This window comes from Ixodes scapularis, unplaced genomic scaffold (assembly GCF_016920785.2).
Source record: "Ixodes scapularis isolate PalLabHiFi unplaced genomic scaffold, ASM1692078v2 PGA_scaffold4__175_contigs__length_147842914, whole genome shotgun sequence".
Taxonomy (NCBI): Eukaryota; Metazoa; Arthropoda; class Arachnida; order Ixodida; family Ixodidae; genus Ixodes; species Ixodes scapularis.
This window is the reverse complement of record NW_024609879.1, coordinates 106,111,648-106,126,217: the sequence shown is the minus strand read 5'-3', so window position 1 is coordinate 106,126,217 and position 14,570 is coordinate 106,111,648. Positions and strand designations below refer to the sequence as shown.

Below are 14,570 nucleotides of genomic sequence, written 5' to 3'. Positions count from 1 at the left end.
ACATATATATTTAAATAACAAAATAATTAAAAACAAAACCAGTGACAGCAATTTTGTAAACCAAAACGAATAAAAATTCCGTCGCTGCGAACCTTTCTTTAATGGCGGTTAACATTTGATGGGGACTGTTTTGACATTCAATCTTTTCGCAAGCTTATTTCGTTTTGTACCGGCCCGTTTCGACGGCGTATGACCGCACCAAACCCGTAGCTAGCGCACTGGGCTCACAACTCGGCAAACATGGACGACGCGAACGCGATGCCATCGCTACAAACGGTCGTTCAGGCGTTGCACGCGTTGTACAAAAATCCTGACACCTCGGGTAAAGAGAAGGCATCGGTATGGCTCGGAGAACTGCAAAAATCGGTGAGTATTCCCGTCTTGTTGTGTACGAATCGCGCGTGTTATAGTTTGCGACCGCGGATGTAACAGCGGAACTGTCCGTTACGCGTTATGCTTGTTACGCTGAGGAACGATCGTGCGTTAAATCGTCCGCCGTACCGAAAAAAAATAGGTAAATAAAACAAAAAGGGCAGAGGCCGTAACGTGCGGCGAACTCTATTCTGGAAGCACAATCCACTTTAATTTCTTCCTCTTGGTTATAGTATTACACACGAAAACAAACAACACCATCGTGGTAGGGTCACTTACCGCGATTGAAACAAAAGATCTAAAAAGTACCTAGGCAGAAATAAGCGGGGGGAAAAGTACATTCGCCGAGGGCGCTCAGCTGGAATAGTCGTGTCTTGATTACGGGATTTGTGATTTCCGATTGTTGTTTTTTGCTCGAGAGATCGGCGATCGTCGTTTGGGATCGAAGGGTCGAGATCGGTCTCCGAGAGACCGGACCGGTTTCCTGGGGACCGCCGTGCCGTCGACATAGTTTTGTCACTACTCGCGTGTTTGCGGAATAAAGCCTCCTCAGGAATGTGGCCGTCAAGTCAGCTGTCGGGGGAGGTCAGGCCGCAATGTTTACCTGGTTGCGTAGAGCCAACATTCGCAGTTTCCGTTTATATATATATTTTTTTCTTGCAATCGTGTTGTCGAAACGGCGAGAGAAAATAACAGCAAACCTCGCTTTGAGTTTGTCGGCTAGTAAGTCGTCTTCGTTCATTTGCCTCTTAATGTACATTTTTACCTAGTTAACCCAATGTCAAAGAAAAAAAAAAGAAAAAAAAAATCCATGGGCAAAAAGTTTTTTTATTGCGTCTTTTTTTGTTTTACAATTTTGTTTTCTCTGTGTATGTGTTTCTCTCTTCTTTTTTTTCCCCCTTTTTTATTTTGCGGTTTGCTGCTTGCACTAATGGAAAATAAATAGCCCTTACCTTGTTTGCAGGATTTCGAGCATTGTAGGCAATGGTTTCATCTCGGTTGTCTGATGTCTGATCTTGATGTCTGATCCCCTGCTCTAGAAATACCTGCATCCGCCCCTGGGTCCCAATGTGTGTCACATTGAGACCCAATGCTCGAGTTGGTTTTTTTTAATTTAGCATTAACACCTTGTCTTCGTGTGCCATCCTTGTTACATAACTAGGAGTAGTCTGAAATTTTGAAGGAACCAGAACCAGAACAAATGTTTGAACGAAAAATGTAATTCCCATGCTTTTCTGTGTGTGCCATTGTACACTGGTACATTGACTCAGTATTGGGTAAAGTACATCTAAAAAGTAACTTAAGTATAAAGTAAATGAGAAGTGATGTACTTCAAGTAAAGTAGTAAGTACATCGGGTGCAATGTACTTGAAGTCAAATATTAGTAATGCAATGTACTTAAAAATGAAGTATAATTAATTTGAGGACCCCTCATTCCCTTATACAGTGTCTTTTTTTTTAATTTTTATTCTAGTATGTATTGCTTTAAGTCAGAATCACACTGCTTATACATCATAAAAAAGACAGTCTGCATACAGATTCGAACGTGAGTCACTGCGAGATTCATGCTTCGAATGCCGTATGGCAATGAATTGAAACTTCAGCACGCGACATTCAAACCACGGATACTGAGGTGACTAGTGTTTGCAGCCTGCCTTTTGAATGATGTATGAGTGATGCGATTCCGGGTTTAGGGGTATTCGGGCGTGCATCAGTTATTTTCGGAAATGGTGGCAAATATTGAATGAAGTCAAGTGGCTTCATAGTTGACAAAGCATGACTTTGTGATACAAATTTAACTCGACCAAATTTAGAAAATATACTTCTAAGTCGGGAGTTCTACTTTCCTGGGGAAGTACCAGAAAAAGCAAAACAAAAAAACTTTAAGGAAAGTACAAGTACATACTCGAGAAATGTACTTCAAGTCAAGTACAAGTATTTTTAACCTCCTTGAAGTAGAACTTTAAATACAATGTACAAGAAGTATTCCCCAACACTGCATTAGCTCGTAGGTTTCATGAGCACTACGGTAGTTCGATTTAGTGATCGAGTTTGTGTGGTGCGAAGGAATAGCGATAGAAAAGGTTGCTTTTGGTGCATGAGCGCTTACGCGAACAAAGCACTTCATTGTACTACACTCCCATGTCTGTAATGCTTGAGGCACCTTTTTAACGGAACCTGAATTTGCTTCGTAGGTGCACTCCATATCATGCTCACGTCTATAGGGCTTGGACGTCTTTTAATGAATCCTTGATTCGCTCGGTAGGCATGCCCCAAATCCAGTTGTAGCGAGTTCGGGTTGAATACAAAGTCTCCCGGCATTCCTTAGGAACGGAATTTATATTCTGTTCATAATTTTTACCTGGTGGCCACCATTCCTAGTTTCAAATAAATTTAACCCTCCTGATTTTTTTTTTATCATGTGGATTATGTTAAAGGAAATGGTAAAAAAAACAAAAAAAACAGAGTTGATTATCTAAAACATCTACTTTAAAACACAAAATTTAAGTTCTCTTTTTCGTTCTACAAAATTCTAGGAAATTGTGCAAATCGGGCCTGTCGCATGGCATTCCAACTTGTGCAGCTAAAAGTTCCACTCTGCATTAAGGCTTGACTTTTGAGGCTGGCTAAGCAGAAAGAAGGGAAGGGTGCTCCACTTCCTAAATTGGAGCTTCCTCATTGGCCGGATCCCGGTTACTCACATACTTTTCATTCATGGCGCAGGGGCAAATTGCCATGACATGGATGAAAGATGGGCTCTTGTGGAAGATAGCTTACAAGAGCTTTCGAGGGGTTGTGAAGTTCACCATTTATCTTGATTTTGACTGAAACGTCGCATTTTGTTAAAGTTGTATAAAAATAAAAAAAAGCAGATTGGGCAGTGTTTTTTTATAAACAGAAACAGATTCACATTTTTTTTTACTCGTGGAACAGATAGAGTTTATTGGTCCATTTAATGGTCCATTTAACGGTAAATACTGTTTAAATCAACACATTGAAAATCCGAGACCTCTGTGTATGTGTTGTCCCCTTCTTGTTCCTCGGTTTCGGATTTTCAAGATGTTGAAAGTTCACCAGTTCGCTGCATCTTCTCTGTTGTTTCTATAAAGTAAAATGTCTTTGAGCAGAAAATTTAGTACCGACATACTGCCAGGGTGTTGGAACGAAATGTTTTTCGTTCCGTTTTCATTTTCGTTCCATACAAAAAAGTTCCGTTCCGTTTCCGCTCCGGAACGAAAAAAATAATGCTCCGTAACGGTTCGTAACGGTTTCTTTCTATGAAAAAAAAAACAAATCGCAGCAAAAATTAAAAGGTACGTAACGTTTATTTTTACACCAAAATAGATAATTCAGGCGCTCTAGAGGAATCCGCGGAAACGACATTGCTTCTGAGATCATGTTCATTGCCTTGAGAATGAGATCATGATCAAGGCACCGACCATGATCTCAGAAGCAGCACGTCATCAAGTGTGCTCGGTGAAAGGCAAGACCTCTGGTCCGATAAAATAAATTTCAGCGCCGAGAAGGCCCTGAAGGCTCATGGGGATCAAGAAGTACACTTTTGCAACAGAGTCTCAGACTGCCGTAACCGTAGAAAAACAAAAGATGGACTTCTACAACGCCGGGTCACAAACTTCCCGCGCTTGCCGTGATCTGTTGTCTGTCTGTGTCGTCCGAAGAAAGCATGGAGGGAGAGGGCGGAAAAGCCAAGGAGAGCATTGCGAGCGTGTGGAGGCGTCGCGCCACCGCGCTCTCATTGGTGGGAAGCAATGGCGCCTTGCGTCATGTTTTTTGTTTCTCGTTGTATTTTTTGTCTTTGTTTTTGCTATGCTTGTTCGCCCGGAGTTTAGACGCGGGGGCGATGGCTTGCTTGTCTTCTCTTTAATTATGGTACAAACCAACGGCTGTCTCTTCGCTGCGTGAAACGAATTACTGAAATACCTGATATTTTCCCTTGAACCGAAAACCGATAAGAAATTTTTTCGGTTTCACTCCGGAACAAAATAATAAATAACGTTTCGATTACGTTTCCGTTCCGTCAAAAAATATCGTTTTTTTCGTTTTTCGTTTTTGGTTTTCGTTTTGTTCCGATACCCTGCATACTGCATAAGCCAGTATCTTTGGATGGGAGCAGTAATGAGGCACATTCTTCTGTTGCTGCTTTGCAAAGTTGGTTGCACGCTTTTACGCATTGTCACCAATCTTCTAGGTTTGTGCGTGGAAGATCGCCGATGAGCTCCTGCAGCAGAACCTGGACTTGGAGTCCTGCTACTTTGCCGCACAGACGATGCGTACCAAGGTTTGAATGTCATATTTTCTTATATTGAATGTGAATAGATGGATGATATTGACTGCATCCTTTTTAGTGGGCAGTAGCTTGTGCCACCTAGGCTTGAACCTAGCTCCTTTGAATTTTGATTTAAATTCCATCTCCCATTAAATTGTCCAACCCACCAATTTTGTGTACTGTCAAGGTTCTCTAGAACTTTCCACTAGTCTTCTAACCTCCTCATTGGGTGTTACCACGCAGTGTTGTCAGCCACATTGGTGATTGGAAAGCTTATTGTTTTTTCGGAATTTGAACATTTATTCGGAATTGCCTGAAGGTTGGCACTCGTTTAGCCGTTGCACTCCACTGTTAGAGTTGTGCATTCAAGTTCAGTATGCTCTCTGCAGTAACCGGCCAATAACACGGTTAGAATAAAATTCATATCGCTCAGCTCAATCTCGAGTAACACAACGTAAGTTTCACAATGTGAGTATCAGAGTGCACAAACACTGAACTCAACCCTTCATTTCTGAGTATAAATTACAGCTCTTGGTTTTTTACTTTTCACTATTGTCTAATTTCAGGTTTTACAACGATGTGCGTGTGTTTGTTTTAATTTGGTCCCATGACGAATGTGGACGTGGACGGAGGCAGTAATCGGTCGACGAGACGGTCAAAGTTAAATTTGTATCGCCCGTCTCAGACTTGAGTAGATCGACTAGATTATCACAGTGCACAGCCACTGACTTTTTGTTTCTGGGGGTAAATCATATCCGTTATATTTTCTTCTCTGTCATTTCCTAGTTTCAGGTTTCACAAACAGTGTATGTGCCTCGATGTGGCTTCGTTACGAATGTGGACGAAGACGCGGACCGTTTGAACTGCAGATCCAGTACGTGTTCCACGAGCTGCCCGTGGAGTCGCACGCTTCCCTGCGGGACTCCCTCATGGGCCATCTGAGCAGGGTCAACGAACAGACTGCCCCTGTCATTGTCACCCAGGCACGTTTCTTTCGGCTGTTCTGCTTCAAGTTTTGAGGGGTGGAACGGCTGCGCCCATTGCGCCATTTTGCGCCAGACGCATTTTTTTGTGCCGTCCTGCGCCATGTTGCGGAAGCTGCGCCACATGATACACCACATCGCAAAACGTGCGCCAAAAAAATTGTATTTTGTCTTAGCTTCGGTTTCTGTCGACTCGATTGGCAACAATGAGCGCGTTTAGCTTGGTCGGCCCTGCAGTCCTTTCTTCTGTTTGTTCTCCCTGTGTATCCCGAGTTGGGTCCGCGCGGAGAAAGCTCGGGGGTCGGATTCCAAGCGCTACATCACCTTCAACTGGTTTGTTATTCTTTAACCGTATGCGGTTAAGCAGGTCGGCCGAGGCGAGGTCGAGTTGTTAAGCGTCAGATTTCCAGAGGCTCCGCGGCCCGGGATCCGGACGTCAGCCAGTCGAAAACGAATGAGCGAAAGATTCCTTTCTGTACTTTCTCATTAGAAGTTGGAACGGCATTCCCGCAAGATAAATCGTGATTTGATAGAACTGAAACGCGGTCCGATCCGAAACCTTGCCGGCCAGCAGCTTTTATGCGAGCGGTAGATCTGCTCGGCGTACTTTAACCTTGCTCCTGCTTATTACTTCGAATATGATAACTTCGTTAATCGTAGTCTGCTGCTTCGATATTGAGGTGCACAATAGGATAAACTCGAAATGGTGTTACCCTGTTCCTCCGCGCAACTGCACGTCCGCTGCTTATGCCCGTCACATGGTGCGCACCTCTAATTACTGTGTCGAGCATGTGTGGTTTGTGCGATAAGCAGTGCTGTTTTGCATTTTGAGCAGCTGAAAGCCACTCAGAAAATATCAAGGACACAATCTCCAGAAACATATGGTACTTGCTTTTTGGTTCTCATTAAGCCTCACAAAGTTTAAAGTTTTCGCATCTGTTACACTCTTATCCCAACTACCTAGGTCCCTAACCACTCATGTTCATTTGTGCTGCTAAGCACAATTGAAATTGCTCCTGTGCTTGTCTAAGACACAAGCTGAAGTGCAATGAAAACTGATCTGAGCTGCTCCTAGCCTGCTCCAGAATGTAGTTTTAGCTGCTCCCAACCTGCTCCAAAACAGCTGTTTCAGCTGCTTCCATGGCTGATCCCAAGTAGATTTCATGGGTTCCACCTCTGAGTTTTTCATACTTTGCCCTTATCACATCTAAAAAGCCTACTTCTTCGAGCTTTCGCGTACTTTGTGGACAAAAGCTTAGGTTCTGAAACTTGGTTCCCCAGAGTACCCTCTGGGGTACCCTGGCTTCTCAAGTTTCCTCGTCCCTATCTAAAGTGTGTTGGAAAATGTACTGGTTGATTGTGTATCGTGGGATGGCGCGATAACGGCACTGTGTGTCGTGACCTCTCCTGCTGACTTGAAGTCGACTCCAAAAACTAGTAATAATGTAATAATAGAATAGCAGCAGATGTTGGATGCATGAAATGAAAGCAACCTCCCCCTGATACCTTCTGTCGTACAACGGCAATCAACTTCCAACTTTCCTGGTCTCAAAGATGTCGCAGCCTTCCAAACAAAGATGGGCCATAAATAAGGTGACAAGACGTCCCGTTTTGGCCAGGGCAGTCCCGTTAGAGGTGCATTTCTGCCATCCTTTCATTTTGCCTCAATGAAGCCTCACACCCTGTTTTTGTTCGTATGTGCATGCATAGTTGCGAAATGAGTGCCAAGCGAGGGGAAGAAATCAAAAAGATAATACATTTTATAAAAATAAACATACCCTAAACAATGTTACCTTCCGTGGAGTAAGTTTAGAGCTTTTTTTGTGGTTCCATCTGTCAATACTTTCTGTTTTTACAGACGTTTGTTTGGGACACTTTTCTATGTTGCTACATTTGGAATGTTTTGGCTTTGTTTAAAAATGAAGGAGAGGCACTTGTGTGCTCAACTAAATGAAAATCTTTGTGAAAACGTGCATTTGTAGAGTGGACTGGGAAGTAGCACAGCTTGCTGTTTTTTCAACCTTGCTCCCGCTCCACCAACACCACATAGAGTCAAGGCAGGAGCGCTCCTTCCGCGACGTCGCCGCAATGAGGCGATCGAGTTGGGCCGGGTGCCTCGGGATAGTGCTGACATAAAGGCGTCGCGCATAAATATATCGTCGTAAAAACAAGTTTTTATTGATACAAACATGTTTTATTATGTATAAAGTAGCTTAGAACTAACAGATGTTCTAGGAAACAAATAATGGTGCATGGAAAGCGATTGGGTGCCGCGGAACAGCTCCGACATGTAAGCATTGCGATTTACATTCATAGCTATGAATTTTTATTAATGCAGATAATATGTGCACAATGATGCCTTGGGGAACATGGGTTTGCTTTGAGGCAAACTTCTTCAGTAATGTAAATATTGCTCGGAAAGACGGATGTTTTATGGAGAATAATTCTCATAAAATGGCATGACACCGAATATTGCGACATGACAAAACAGTTTGTAGTTGCAACGTATTGCATAGAGAACCAAATGCTAACGGAAAGTATTGCCTACAAAAGCAATAACGCATTGGTTAGGAATTTTGCTTCTTTCAAGATAAAACAGCGTAAAGTTACTTTATTGGTGGGAAGAAAAATGACAGCGAATATAAGTAGGGAAACATTATTTTTCAAAAAGTTGATATCTACCCCAACCTTCTATGTTTATTTTTAATTAATCGAGTTTAATTCGGTGAATCAAGTTAATCGCAGCTGTACTACTGACACACTTATGACCGCTCACTATTTTTATCGCTTATTGCCCAAAAACATATTTTTTGAGTTGGACGACTAGCTTGCACCGCTACTGACACATCAACAGAACAGCACAACCTTCCTGAGCGAGTAGCTCCAACGAGAGACTGAGGTCTTGATAAAAACAGATATACGGACGCGTGATCCCATTGGCATAAAGAGTTCTTACCTCCTAAAGGTATTCATGCAGTGAAGTCACCACCACAAGTGAATTTGGGTACTACTACCTCAGACAACGGCTGATTGATGCCTCTCGACATTGCGCAAGAGACTACCGTGTTTACTTGAGTAATAGCCGCACTATTTATGAACAAGACCCTTGCGTCTAATTTCCCGCAGAACACATATAAAGCCAATTATCGCGTTGCGCATAAATAACATAGCGAATAACTAGATCGAGAACACGATTCTCCATACAATTCCAATTTTCACAGATAGTATCTTTGCGCGAAGACGTTATCTCTGTCCTGTAAACAGCTGGAATCATGCTGCCGATCCCGGTGATTGGCAAGCCGCATGCTCCGCGGAAATGCAAACCCTTAGGTTTTCTTCATAAACAGTGTGGCTACTGCTCGAATAAATACGGTACGTTCAGTCTCTCGAGATTGGGCCGAAACAGAACACAGAAGCCGTAGCATAAAAAATCACAGATAAACCTGCACACATGATATTAATGGAAGAAGCAAGCCATGAACGCTGCATAACGGAAAACACTTGGAAGCTGACAGTGCACTACATAACCGAAGACGTCGTCGTCGTGCTTGAGCTCGCCGGTGACTTTTATGCATATCCTCTTCTGCAGTGCCTCTATGTTCTTCGTTGACACTCGAATCTCACAAACGCACGAAAGAACACCCAGAAAGGAATGATTGAATACCCCAAGTCGACACGTGGACACCCATGCTGTTTCAACTTTCAAGCCCAATGGCGGTGGAAACCGACAGTCGGCCTCTGGGTCACGACAGTAGTTTCTTTTCTTTCATTGTAGAGAATATACAAACTTGCAATTTCTACCTCAGGAATAAAATTAAGATTTAGCATTCTTTTTATTATGAAAATGCAAACTTGTACAAACGGGTGAACATTTTTAGCAACATCTTGAATACGGCACTATGGCTACCACGGTGTTCGAATAGCTGGCGATAGTTGACAGTCCGGAAAGGAAGGAGGCTAGAAAAGTGGAAAAACCCAAGGAGACGCCTAAGGTGAAGCCCTGCTTCCAGGATCGCCTCATGCTTCTGACGTTGGTGACGTCCTTGACTCTAAATGGTGTTGGCTCCCCCCCATATACTTCGCGTTTTCTGCATTGTAGATTATGGTCACCCTAGCTGTAAATGCTCAACTCTTGTTTGTATTCTTAAAACGGGTAGATGTTCCAGTTTATCCCGAAGTCTGGTGCACCACTAGCAGCTTTGCACGTTTTAACGTTTGGGTTAGGCAAAGCGCCGGCCTACGGATCCCCAGGTAGAGGATCCGTAGGCCGGCGCTTGCGGAGAAGGCGTCAAAGATCCCTGTCGTTGGTTTGGCACGTAAAACTCCAAATTTGATTGATTCATTTGAATGTTGTGGTTAGAATGTGAATGACGGTGGCTTCACCATTTACTAACATTTTCTATGGGCAGCAGGTACCGCTTTGCCCCTCTCTCTTCCTTGGACATGACTCGTCTGTATCTCCGGAAGCTCACTAAATTGTTAAATGTTAACAATATATTAATGTTGTATTTTCTTTCAGCTTTCCCTGGCAATGGCTGACCTTGCCCTTCAAATGGCCACCTGGAAATCTCCAATTGTAGACTTAATTACGAGGTAAAAAGTTTTCTTCGTAACTGACTACCCTGTTTTGCTTTCAGCCTCCGCTCACGTTACAAAGGAAGCCTTCATACTTCTGATTTCTGCATGATCGGATGGATAAGCACCAAACAGCCCGAGAATTTTGTTTGATGTTTGTTCTTTTAGTGTATGGCAAAGTGAGGAAGTTTTACAATAGATGGTCTGGCCTGCATTCTTTCTTTCCAGTTTTGGCAACAGCTTACCACACGTCGGAGTCTTGTTGGAAGTGCTCACAGTCCTCCCCGAAGAGGTGGGTGGACTAGAAGCTCGTATTTCTCCCGTCAACAGTTTTTCTTGTTCTCCTTGACGTGACTGGTTTCAGGGTTTGCACGGGTCCTTGAAAGCCTTGAAAACCCTTGAATTTAAAAACAGTATTTTCCAGGCCTTGAGGGCCCTGGAATATCTAGTGGTGCTTAAAAACCCTTAAATTTTTCAATAATAGCCAGTTTTTCTGCACAATAATGAATTTTGTTCACAATATTAAAATTTAATAAATGTAATAATCTTTTTTGCGTGCATGTTAGCATAAATTTTAAAATTTCAACGATGAAGTTTGTTAAGCGCCCGGCCACTATGGTAGCAGTCCCAGTGGTTCTTGATCCGGTCTTGCCCGTCCGCCATCTTGTGATCTTGCCCCTCGTTCGCCTTGTCCTCGCTTACTGTTTGCTAGCTACTTCTGGTTTGTTACTTCCACATCTGATCTCTTTTACACTACACATGGTGGACATGGTTTAAATAGCGTGCAATGCCCGAAAAGTGCAACTTTCAGCAGTCGTAGCTGGGTCACGACAACTACAGACACCAAGAAAGCAGAGGCAACAAATGACATCGCCTACATTTTCATTGTTTTCCTTGGGCTGTTCGACTTAAGCGCGAAACACATGTACGATAAAACCGTCCGATCCGACGTGCGGACTGCCGGAATGACTTTGGGGGGCGAGGGTTTTCGTAGCACCGGAGAGCATTGAAAACCCTCTCCTCTGACCGTCGTATTGTTGGATCGGACGGCCGACCAGACGATTTCGTCGTACATGTGTTTCGCGCTTTATCGTTGTCAAGTTGAACAGCCGAAGGAAAATGGCAAAAACAAAGATGCAAGAACTTCTAAAAATCAACCAGGAAATCGGGGGAAAAGCTGCAGTAGCTCTACTGACCCCTTTACCAGCACCTATTTGGCAAATGTGCCTTTTCCTAGGTATTGTGCAATAAAGACATTTTGCATTGCATTTCAAAAAGTTGTTTTATTATGAATTTCCTAGATAAAGTATTATAAGGGGTCCTTGAAAATATCTTTACAGGTCCCCTTAAGAGTCCTTGAAAACCCTTGAATTCTTTCTTTGAAGCCTGTATGAACCCTGGGTTTGCTCGTGAATAAGAAGCGCTTCCTCTTAGACCAGTCTTGAAACTTGTGTTGTGCGAGGAATCGTAAAAAGGGGAGCCCCTTCCGGGTCAGGTAGTGTGTGCTTACTACAGTTGAACCTCGATATTACAAAACCCGATTTTACAAATTTCCCGATTTAACAAACAAATTTGGATTCCTTGTGCAGCCTATGCGCGAGGTCTCCCTTCCTCGATTTTACGAAGTTCCTGATTTAACTAAATAATTAGCGGGTCCCGGTGACTTCGTTAAATCGAGGTTCAACTGTATTAGTTAGTCCTGAGCAGGATGTCGAACTGAAATTTTTATCGGTTCGGTTTGGGTTTGGGTTCACGGCTTGCCATTCAGTTCCGGATCAGTTCTGGAGAGCAAGAATAAGGGTTCAAGTTATTTCAAACCGGTGTAACCGGTTTGAACCACCGAAGTGAAAATATGTTTCCTCCATTGTTTTGGCAATAGGCACTATTTCCGCCATAAAACAAGTAACTGTGTAATTTTTTTATCGTTTTATTTTTAGGTACCAAAAATAAGAAATTGCGTTATTAATTTCATCCCAACAGTAAATGAAAATCTGGATTAACATACAGAACATCTTATTTATACAACTCAACATCCATTTGTTTACCTCGGCCACATGTATTTTACCTGAATCAAAAAATTGTCACGAGTGCGGTAGGTCACCTAAGATACCCGTGATTGCTGCAACTTTTCGTTGCAGTAGGAAAAGTTGTGGTTGGTTCTTTAATGCCCCTTTTTCGGTTGGACATGACACACGCTCTAGGCGGTTTATTAACCCATCATAATGTTTGCACGGCAAGCCCCTCACCAACAGGGTGTCTATCGGCCAGGAAAATCGGGAAAGCTGGGAACTGTGAGGGAAATTTTAATTACCGAGAAAAATCGGAGATATTGTCAGAAAGTGAGCCCTGTCAGGGAAAATGAGCCAGAAACGCCGTAGAGTGCCCTGAGCAGACTTGAGGACTTGGGGGCAGAGAAATAGGCAATAAATTCTGCTTAGAGTGGAGCGTGGGCTCTGCCCACCCGATGCAGAGTGTGCTACCCGATGCAAAGGGAACAGTCGGCAAATCCAGTCCAAGCCTTGGATTGGATTGAGGGCGCGACACTAGGCTAGATCCAGTTAGAGCTACTAGATTTAGTAACAAATAGAAAAGCTGCATAATCCTATCCTATTCAAGCCTTAAGCCGAAAGTATCCGAAGGTGCATCTGGCGGCAATGTTGTCATTCAGTTACTGACTTGTGTGGTTCAGTGTCGTGTTTTCATTGTGCTTTCGGAAGTGGCCTCTTCACTGACAACGTCGGCGGCAAGAAAGGCTCATTTAATCCGGACTGGACGAACCTGAAATTTCGGAATGGGCAAGTTGGATTAAGCCCGTCCAAAATGATCCTCACAGTGCTCAATGCCTTGTGTGGTAATGGTCTTATATATTTAACCGCCCCTACAGTGGTCAGGGAAAACCTGGGAAGGTCAGGGAATTTCAAAATAATAATTTGCTATACACCCTGGTCAGTGTCCAGGCAGTCGGCAGGCGGCGCGCAAACGTCGTCATGGGTCGGCTTCTTGGTGGTCTGGCGGCGCGCTAACGTCGTCCATAGAAAGCTTTGGTTCTGGGCAAGTGGCCAAATTGGTTTCGATGGGCGGTGTCATCCAGGGGAAGCCCGCATCTCCGGGCAGGTCGCCGGCTTGCGGTAACAATCAAAGCCCTGTGGTCAAGAAGCCGGGCAGCTATTGTCGTTTACCCGTGCAGCCGAGAGTCCTAACCATTGTCTCTCAGTCTCTTTTGTAGCTTATCATCCTCAGGCAGTGCTGCTGTGGGCACAAGATTGTCCACTTCGGCAATGCCCTTTTGGTGTTATCTCCACATGGCATCAGCGGCGCCTGATGCTGTGGAAAGGAACACGATGGGTTCCCACAAAGTTGAACCGTAGCTGTGCTCTTGAACTAAGGAATTAATTGCACTGCATAAAATCATGGAATAGGAACCTTGTCGCCACATATATCGGGAAATATAGTTTACGAAATACGTCATACAATATATATGATGACGACGCTACTGAGCTAAACGCAATAAATTTTTCATTGTCACGGAAGTTTTAGGGCAAGCTCTTTCAGTCTATCTTTATAGAAACACTGAGCAACAATCGCAACACTATTTTTCCTCAACAACATTGTTTATACTCAGCACCGTGATGCAGTTAAAGTATCATGCAGAACGGAGTGATCAGAATTGTTCATTCTAGTTTATATGCACCCTCACACTGGGATCAAATCTGGCTCAAACTAGCACATATCCTAGTAAACATTTTCTGACACAGGACAAACTGGAAGCCTGGCTGTTGACGTTTGTCCTTAACAAGATGCCGGTCAATTTAATTCGCAAATAAGCACCACCCCTGCTAATTAATGATTTTTTTGTTAAATGGAACGAAGTAGCATTTTGACATGGCGGCTACTTAATTGGTCACTTTCTGACTATCTGCGTGAATATCCATCATAATTCCGCCACGCGCCTTTGTGTACTTTGTTTTTTGTCCAGTCCACAGACATATAAAATTGCTATTCATAACATAAAAGAGCCAATAATGGACTTCTATATGTTTGAGAAGTTATATATGTGTGAGTAACACATAGTTATTTTAATCAGCTTAAAAATCTGGAATTTTTTTAAGGCTCTCTCAAATCACTTATACACGCACCTATCAAGGATCAAGATGCCGGAAATGATGTGCAGAGCATCTTTCAGATAATTTGGGGAGCATTTACTTATGATGTAATCTTTTAGGTGATCGGTCCTTTATTTATGTTGTCAAATCTTGAGTCAATAATTAGGTGTATTTTATTATCATCAATAAATTTGACTGTTTAACATTCATACGGCTGCTTGAAACCGACACGAGAGGACGATACTTAAA

The 14,570-nt window shown here is 43.1% G+C and overlaps 1 protein-coding gene across 2 annotated transcripts in view; it reads left to right on the top strand.

The window, feature by feature from the left end:
• The first annotated feature begins 90 nt into the window (after positions 1-90).
• The window catches only part of LOC8041491 (transportin-3), a 97,743-nt gene continuing 83,263 nt past the window's right edge, over positions 91-14,570 (top strand). The window contains exons 1-5 of one of the 2 annotated variants that reach the window (XM_040213165.3): positions 91-366; positions 4,583-4,672; positions 5,530-5,643; positions 10,163-10,236; positions 10,447-10,510. In XM_040213165.3, the coding sequence (XP_040069099.2) occupies positions 241-366; positions 4,583-4,672; positions 5,530-5,643; positions 10,163-10,236; positions 10,447-10,510 (468 nt within the window). In that variant the 5' untranslated portion in view covers positions 91-240. The remainder of the gene's footprint in view (positions 367-4,582; positions 4,673-5,529; positions 5,644-10,162; positions 10,237-10,446; positions 10,511-14,570) is intronic. The other variant, XM_040213166.3, reaches the window with a different exon arrangement.